The following is a 9,309-nucleotide window of genomic DNA, read 5'->3' on the forward strand; positions in this document are numbered from 1 at the left end:
GCATGGGTAACTCTAATCTTTGAAACTTGTTGCTGGTTAACAAAATGGAAATTTCATTTATACATCATCGTCTCCTCACAGACGTCTGCTCTGCAGATTTCCTCAGTCTTTCTTCGCAAAGAGACGACCATCGTGTCAGAGTGGTGGTTTGTGTGGCAGATTTACGTGTCTTCAAAGATGTAAGTAGATTTGATGTCGTGCCATTCAGAACAATGAGCTTCATTTGAAATATTTTTTTTTGATCGTTGCACTTTGGGCCAATAGGAAGTCAAGCAGCAAGATTTCTTTGTTGGCACTGTGAGGGTGAACGGCAGAATGGACTGGCTCATGCTGGATTCAGCTGTCAGTCAGGCTTTCAAGGTTAGTCACCTTCCTCTGACACACCAGTCAACGTGTCCTGTCCAAGAACTGAATGTACAGTTTCCATAAAGCAAAGGCCGTGATACAGCTGTTGCGATAAAAGTATCACAGTGTTGAATTACTCAATGGTGGAAACTCAGAGGGTGTAAGTATGTCTGGGTTAAGTTGGGCTTCTGATTTTATGGAAAGAGAGAATCATGAATTCAACTGGTCATCAAACAGCTCGATGCGGCCTTAGAAGTAAGTCGAGCAGGAGTTATAATCCCTTATACAAATAAACTGGAGTTATAATCCCTTATACAAATAAGCATGAGTTATAATCCTTTATACAAATAAAATCTTGTACCGTTCACCTGAAGTTAGTTCTGCGTTACCACAGGGTGCGCTGACTGCAACTACTAATTTTTTTTTGGTTCACTTCACTCCAGGTGTACGTTGCCAAGGTGGACCCCACTTCTAGTCTGGGCCTGTCTACAGACTCCATCTACAGCTACAGTATGGGCCACATTAGACGAGTGCTGGGCGGAGAAGCTCCAGAGACACAACCGTCTCGCTGCATGTCCCGGGGGCCCAGTGGCATCACAGTGGCTCTGAAAGGTCTGTGGAGGACAGTCAGGATGAAGAAATACCGACTTACATGTTAAGATTTAGAACTAAATTAATTCACAGAGTATTGGTTTATTATTTACTTCAGTACCTTGGGTAACGTGAAAACAAATAATAATGAATCAGTCACACGATGCCCCATTAGACTAACAAACCAGTTGGGTTTTCAATAACTTAAGGACCCATGATTGTAATTTTGACTGTTATAGTGTGACTTTAATGACAGCCAATGTGTTACATAAGTTTATATAACTCTGCTTTCCACCAGCCAGTTAAAACGGAAGAAGCTTATTTGCTGAGAGGTGAAAAGTCTTCAAACTCTTAACAGAAGTCTTGTTGCTTCAAATTCAGCCTTCAAGGATAACTGTTACATAGTGAAGACATTAGTGAAATCCTAACAAAGAAGGAGTTACTTTTAAATGTCTTGACAGTCAGACTTTGAGCCAGCTAGTGCAGCATCCGATCTGAAGATGCCTTTTGGAATAGGTTGTTGTTGTTGTTGTTGTTGTTGTTGTTGTTGTTGTTGTTGTCAGGTCTGTGTTATTCATAATTGCACCTTATTGATGAAACACTTATGACAACTTCCCTTGGATCCTTCACTTAAGTTCTGAACAATATTTTTAATCTTCCCTTGGCCTCAAGAGCGTCACACGCCAAAATAGATCAGATGAATGCTTCTTGAGGATTGTTCAAATAAACACACACAGAGACACTTTGCATTACAAATGCTGATGCTCAAGGTCCTGCTGTTGCTGTCACTATTTTAAGAGAAAGCTGCAGACACATACAGATAATTTAATGGGTCAGATGTCAACTAGATGCTTTGCATTAACTGGGTGATGAAGTGTTTATGTCAGAGGTTAAATGGCCTGATCTGAGTCTACAATCCACTCATCTGAACGGCCCGTCTAGATTCTGTCTGTACTAAAGTTGAATTATCTTTTCAGTCTGCATGGCTTTCTTTTTTCTTGTAAACCTTCAGGTCAATGCACTGAGTCACTCTGAGCTCTGCTCAACATTGATTAAATAATGACCTGAATAATGACCCTGCGACAGCAGATAATCTCATTAATTCAAACAACAAAATTTTGTCACAATTATAGATTTATTTGAAAAAAAAAATTATAGATTTATTTAAATAAGAATCATCAAATAATAAAAATATGACTTATGATAAATATTATTTCAGCAACAGCAGTGCTTTGGTGTTCCGGTTGCACATACGCATGATCCGTCAGGGGCTCTACTCTTGAGTTGTGGTCGGTGAGGAAATGTAAGATTCTTTTCAGGAAGTTGACCCCTCACCACCTTTGAATGCAGGAATGTTAGGAACTAAGTGCAGGGAGAGCTGGGAAGGCAGCGGTAGCCCAGACGAACCTTTGAGTAACATGACGCCAGAGCAGTCAGGCCTGGCTGGTCCAATAGCCTCAGATCTAGGGGCCCCATAGATGTGAAATGAACCTGGACCCCTGCATTGGATTCAATAGAGAATATTACCTCTATGTAACCTCATTTTACTTTCCCTCTTTGTAATGTATGATCATTTTGGAACAGAGATTAACAGAATTCTTTACAGATGCTTAAACTGCATGAGTTTGTTGCCATTTTGTATCGATTCATTTGCACATAGATGTTAACCTTTCTCCCATCTGTCCTCACTGTATTCAGGTTTGAAGGAGAAGTGTGTGGACAGCTTGGTATTTGAGACCCTTATCCCCAAACCCATGATGCAACACTACATCAGTCTACTCCTCAAGCACCGCCGTCTCATCTTGTCTGGGCCGAGCGGGACTGGTAAAAGCTACCTTGCTTCCCGGCTAGCAGAGTATCTGGTTGACCGCAGCGCTCGTGAAGTCACCGATGGTATCGTGGTCACCTTCAATATGCACCGGCAGTCATGCAAGGTGAAACCTATGTCCTGAAAATTTGCCAAATGGTCTGTCATGTCTTTGGCCTCCTGTGGTCACATGCTGATGCTCTTTCTTTCAACAGGATCTGCAGCTTTATCTTTCCAACCTCGCTAATCAAATCGATCGGGAAACCAGCTCATCAGAAATACCGCTGGTAGTGATTCTAGATGACATTCATGACCCTGCTTCCATCAGTGAACTGGTCAACGGTGCTCTCACCTGCAAATACCACAAATGGTAATCTCCATAGACTTAAACAAGCTGCAGATGGGTATATCTGACCATGGTCTAACCTGTAACTGTTTGTCCCCAGTCCTTATATTATAGGAACAAGCAATCAGCCAGTGAAGATGATAGCAAACCACGGACTCCATCTAAGCTTTAGGTAGGAAATGATTTTTCTTCGCCAGTATTATAATGTGTGATTGAATATAGGTTTGATTTGAAGCTGGCTGCGGACTAAAAAAAAAGTTAATATAATAAAAAGGTCCAGAAGCAGATCAATAGTAAAGTGATAATGTGCTTGTATGAAATCTGATACAATATGATTTAATAGAGTTACATTTCATTCACTGTCCCATTAAAGCGTTTTAAACAGTTGGCTTAGTTGTGCTATTTCTGGATTATAATTACATTTATATGAAAATAAAGTTTAAAGTTACACCTGTGTGAAGGACTGTCACAGATAGAAGAGTATAGTAATCCCTTGTTACTTGCGTTTAATGCATTCCAGGACTTACCGTGAAAAACAAACTTCCGCGATATAGCTATTAGCTATTTATTTTATTATTTATGCGATTATTATTTAAGCATTTATGAACCCTCCCCATACTGATATTAAACCACCTCATATCTGTATTACCTTTTCCCACACTCTTATAGACTGTTTAAAGCACTTTTTAATTAAAGAGAAGTCGCAGGAGGAACTGTGAATAAGAACGCAGCACACACACGGAGCAAAAAAACAAACAAAATAGCAATCAAGATAATAAAAATGAGCCAAATAGTGTTAAACTCACATTGAAACAAAGAGTTGTTAAATGCTTTTCAATTCTTACAGGTGTAAAGATGATTTAAATCAACATCTCAAATATTCTCATATGTGACTTGTAACACGAATAACATTGTGTTTTGATGTGACTTTGGATGCAATCTCTTCATCACAGGACGGTGACCTTCTCCAATAACGTGGAGCCAGCCAACGGCTTTTTGGTGCGTTATTTACATAGAAAACTGATGGAGTCGGAGAACGAAAGAAATTTAACCAACGAGGACCTGATCCGGGTGTTAGACTGGGTACCCAAACTGTGGTACCATCTGCACGCCTTCTTGGAGAAGCACAGCACATCCGACTTCCTCATTGGTACAAAACACACTGGAAAAGACAACTCTCTTATCTATTTATACTTTTTAGGGAATATCAGGATAGGTTTTCATGCAATTGCATAATTATTGCAGAATTATTTATCATGACTGGATTTCCCATGTCTCCGCAGGCCCCTGCTTTTTCCTGTCCTGCCCTGTAACAGTGGATGAGTTTCGATCGTGGTTCATTGACCTTTGGAACCACTCCATTATTCCATACCTGCAGGAGGGGGCAAAGGACGGCATTAAGGTGAGACACAGCAAACAGATTTCCAGCTGGTAACACAGGTATATCCTTGTCTTACGTCGTTAATTGGTTCCAGGAGATGCGACATACAGACGACATAAGTTGAATGAACATCTTTCCACGGTAGACTGAAAATAACAAGGCTTGGTTCTGTATTGGACTTTAATTTTGAATGCATTTTCAATAATTTTCAGTTAATACGAATCTATTTTAAGCTTACAAACAATTTTTTTAATATAGTATAGAAAAACGTCACCATCTCCTCTTCAGCCTCTGTATTGTGGGTAACAGGGGTTGCTATGGGCTACTAATATGATATACATTTTATTCTTATTTATTGTACAGTAACAAGTCCGCCCTGAGTTGTTTAAATGTATTAATACTGTTTAAAGACCAGTTTGATTTTTTAAAATGTGTTTTATCGTTGTTTTATCGTTGTTTTATTAGCATTTAAGAAAGATTGAGATGCTTTTATTTTAAAAGACTGAAAGTTAGTGCTAACGGGAAATACAAACAGAAAGTAAAAGAAGGGCAACAACGCAAATGGAGTTAGAAGACATACTGGCAATCATATGGGTTACAACATCACAATCAGGTGCAATCATCCATGTCAATCCATCAGAAAGCAGTGGCTGTAAGTTTGAATATTCTTTTCATGTTGAAGGATTTATATTTGTGGAAATTTAGTAGAGTCAATTTATGATTTAAGAACTTTATTTGTATGTATTTATCAGATAACTTTGCAGCTACTTGCTTATCTGTTGCACTTTCATTTAGTTAATTGTAAATTTTTTTTATACTTTTCATAGCAATGTTTTGCATATATTTTTTGTATTTTATTTTATAGTTTCACTCTGATTCAATCTGTTTTTGATTCAATGTTTCACCGCAACTAAAACTACTGTGTGAAAAAGTTATGAAAGGATTAAGGATGCTCATTTCCTGGCTCTTGAAAAGGAGTTTGTCTGGCTGTTTATTCATGTTAACTCTTTTGAAGTATAACATATGAAGAGAACAGCACAGTAACATTATATTAGGTGTGTTTAATGGTTTACTAGTAATTTTACAATCTAATACTTGTAGTGGGCAGACGTGAAGTGGAGTTAAATGATGTAAACTTTTTTATGTTTCCGTATATATTATAAAAAATCCGACTTAGGATCAAGAACAACGCAACTCGATGTATACCTGTGGACTCTACCTAGATCTGTCACTCTCACTATAAATGTTCTGCCCTTTTCCTGAAATTAGTATTTTGTGATGCTTCAGGTTCACGGTCAGAAGGCGGTGTGGGAGGACCCGGTGGAGTGGGTAAGGGGCACTCTTCCTTGGCCATCTGCTCAACAGGACCAAGCAAAGCTTTACCACCTGCCTCCCCCCAGCATTGGATCCAGCAGCCCTGGTCAGTCTCTTGAGGAGAGGCCCCACAAAGAGACTCCCCCGAGCTCTATGGAGTCTGATCCACTGGTGAGAATGAGCACTTCACTATGCTTTTCTGTTTTGTTTTTCCTTTTGAAACAGAAGTGAATCATTCAAGATCGCTGACTTCTCAGCTCTCTTTCTCCCCGGTTATAGATGGCGATGCTTTTGAAACTTCAGGAAGCCGCCAATTACATCGAATCGCCGGACAAAGAAGACCCAAGTCTGCCTAATCTTTGAACGGGACCGACCCCTGGCCCTTCAAACAAAATGTTTTCTCCACTGCATCAACACAGTGCACCTTCAGGAATAAATGGGAGTAGGTTAAAATTGTAACCAGGTTACAGTCCATACCATGAAACAAGTATTGAATGAAAATCTGTCATTTCAGTCGATGTCTGACATCAGTTCCTCTTCTCTAGAGTTCTCTTATTCCTTCATCCTTAGTGTGCTTAGAATGGTGCTACTACATCACTATGAATCTCATCCGATACTCACTTACAGACTTCAGGTGATTTCTGCAACAGTGCATGCGGGCCATCCGGTTTTGCGCTCAAGTGCACCACGGAATATGGAGTGCATGTCAACGTAAGGTATTCTGAATCATGGTGACTTGCTTTCAGAAGAGTATGACAGCATGACAGGTTCTTCGCTAACTTCTCTGGTATGAACAAACTGCTGAATCTCTGAAGGCCAATTCCTACACATATGCAATCTTCAACTATACAAGCAGAGCAGGTCAAACAAGTAAATTGCCTTAAGAACAAATAGGTCAGCATCAGCAGAAGATACTGGTGCTTCATCATCATCATCATCATCATCATCATCATCATCATCATCACCATCACCCCAGCTGCTTCTTTGCACTCTGTACTAGATTTTGAATTTCAACCTACGCTTTATCAGTTTTTTTTTTACAGTACCATCAAATAAACTATGAAACAAGCAACATCAGTATATATGTTATCTTTATCATGACTTATAATCTAAAAAATTAAACTTGCTGTCATACTCTTTTGCATAAAACAAACTTATTTATGTTGAGTTATGTTAGGTCGTTGCTTTGTTCCTATACACTATCACTTTTTCCAAGCACTTAATTTAGTCTCATGAACTGCTTCATGCTAAACAAGCTGTGTCACCAATGTTGCCATATATATCAGGTATTAGATGCACAGGGATAAAATGACATAATTAACACCCTCTTACTAAACACACTAAGCAAAATCTATTGAATTCAATTCATATTTTTTGTAAAATAGACTCTAGACTTTAAAGTTTTGGCCCATTCTCATAGTGGTTATTGTATATATTATGTACATAGACCCAAGTTACATCGTGGTTATTTTATCTATATTATTGAATATACTGAACCAAATATTCTACTTTAATTATGCATATTGACTGTTCAGTTAGAGATTTAATTTTAACAATGAATGTATAGTTAACAGCAGTATGAAACATCCAGTAGGTGCTTTTCAAAGAAGCCTTATTGCAAAGCTCCTCCGCAAAACACTTTTAAAGATGGCTGAGTCTAGTGACTGTAAAGCTACCTACTTCATTCATATCAGTTGGTGCTGTCCAAAAAAATAAAAGTGTCATTCTCAACATCTTTCATTACTATCATTTAGGTGTGTTTGATGCTCCGTCCCAAATGATTCCAGTGTTGTAACATTTGAAGATTATGTAGACTTTCAGAATAGGTTAGCAAAGAGTTATGTCCCATCAAACTCTAAAGAAGATGTTTTCTTTAGGATGTGTTGTTGCATTATATAGGACAATTAAGAAATGTATGGTGTCCTCTCATGGTGATGTGGTATGGTATTCATATTTGACATTCTGGATAAATGATAAAGTAATGAAGTCATGGTAGACTTCTGTGGTGAAGGTTTTTGTGAAGAACAGTAAATGACTAACAAACGCATAGTTGTGCAACTGGTGTGGGGAAAACAAACCATCTATCCATCCCATAGTGTCACTGTTCAGGTGTTTTCTATCAACTCCACATGTACATAAAGCCTGTGAATGAATGTCAGACCACCTTAATGACAGCTTGATGAGAAACTGTAACCTTTAAATCAATGACTTAACTGCATATTGCTTTGTTTCTGTAAGGCGAGTGAGAAAACTTCAAGCTCTGCAGCTCTGATTGATCACCCTTAAACTAAAAACAATTAACACACTAAAGAAATCAAAGAGCAAATAGATCCCAAACAGCCAGTGAATCTCAGGCTGGTCGCATATCGATTGACAATAATTTCAGTTGTTGTAAATATTTAAGGTATGATTATCAACTGCAGCACGGTTCCTGCAAGTTACCAAAAGTTGTCATCTCGAGCTCATCATCTCATTCACTGGTTGTTGTGCCTGTTGCACTGTAGTAGCTGTGACTTGTGTTTGCTTATATAGTATATCAGGACTATACAGCAACTTCTACTGGTTTTGGCAATCAGGAAAATTCTGAAAACTGAGCAAATGCAGGTTTCGTTTTTCGTTTTTTTTCCCCACCTGGTGTTATTGGTTATTATAGAACCAAATTACATGATGGGTTTGAAGTGGAGGTTTTTTGAAGCCTTAAAAAGAGGAGTTGTTTGGAGTTTGACTTAGAGCAGGGCTTATAGATGATCTTAGACAAATGAACGTGTGTCGTGTGATGCTTTCTTATGAATGGCATGAAAATGGTCATAACTGGACTTGTAAACACTCACATGATAGTGAGGAAACAACAACAACAAAAGAGACAGATCAAAAATGTAATTATGATCCTGGAATATTTGAAAGAAATCAGAGGTTTACTCAAACCAGAGGTGACTCTGATATCTTAGGCCAATACAGGTTGCTGAATAGTCATTTCTTTGCAAAGCTTGTTGTGGACAAAGCTAAGAGTTTGAAAAAAATGTGGTATCTCATGTCACTGATGTGCAAATGTTAAGGTTTTTAAGTGTTGTAAACGCATGTAAACTTGCTGTGTGATGAGAAAACCGGTAACATTGATCTATTGTTTGGGGGGAAAAGATCAGTCTAGTTAATGCTTTCCTTTTTAATACTCAGATATTTGATATTTCTTTTTTCTAAAAAAATTGTTTGTAAAACTTAATTTCTCTACTTTGTACAGGACATCACTGTAAAGATTGTAAATATAGGTCGGCATTCTGGATGCGGCAACAATCACCGAAGAGAATTCATGAGAGAAAGTTATATTGAGTTGGGTCCAATACATGGATAAAGCATGTCTCTGAGGGCTTTCATTCACCTATCAATGGTTGTTGGAATCAATAAATACATGTTATATTTATTCTGCTCTTCTTTTGTGTCAATTTCACCTGTTGATAAGTGCTATAAAAATTATATTACATAATTATCATTTAATGTATTTGCTCTAAGTAATCACGCAGGTCACAT

The 9,309-nt window shown here is 38.2% G+C and overlaps 1 protein-coding gene across 2 annotated transcripts in view; it reads left to right on the plus strand.

The window, feature by feature from the left end:
• The window catches only part of nav1b (neuron navigator 1b), a 54,775-nt gene extending 45,573 nt beyond the window's left edge, over nucleotides 1–9,202 (plus strand). For both annotated transcript variants that reach the window (XM_068314754.1, XM_068314755.1), the window contains 10 exons: nucleotides 82–179; nucleotides 265–360; nucleotides 789–957; nucleotides 2,635–2,870; nucleotides 2,959–3,113; nucleotides 3,190–3,261; nucleotides 4,043–4,239; nucleotides 4,373–4,491; nucleotides 5,758–5,955; nucleotides 6,064–9,202. In XM_068314754.1, coding sequence (XP_068170855.1) covers nucleotides 82–179; nucleotides 265–360; nucleotides 789–957; nucleotides 2,635–2,870; nucleotides 2,959–3,113; nucleotides 3,190–3,261; nucleotides 4,043–4,239; nucleotides 4,373–4,491; nucleotides 5,758–5,955; nucleotides 6,064–6,147 — 1,424 coding nt within the window. In that variant the 3' untranslated portion in view covers nucleotides 6,148–9,202. The remainder of the gene's footprint in view (nucleotides 1–81; nucleotides 180–264; nucleotides 361–788; nucleotides 958–2,634; nucleotides 2,871–2,958; nucleotides 3,114–3,189; nucleotides 3,262–4,042; nucleotides 4,240–4,372; nucleotides 4,492–5,757; nucleotides 5,956–6,063) is intronic.
• Nucleotides 9,203–9,309: the final 107 nt, after the last annotated feature.

The sequence above is a fragment of the Antennarius striatus genome, chromosome 5 (genome assembly GCF_040054535.1).
Source record: "Antennarius striatus isolate MH-2024 chromosome 5, ASM4005453v1, whole genome shotgun sequence".
In the NCBI taxonomy this organism is placed as follows: domain Eukaryota; kingdom Metazoa; phylum Chordata; class Actinopteri; order Lophiiformes; family Antennariidae; genus Antennarius; species Antennarius striatus.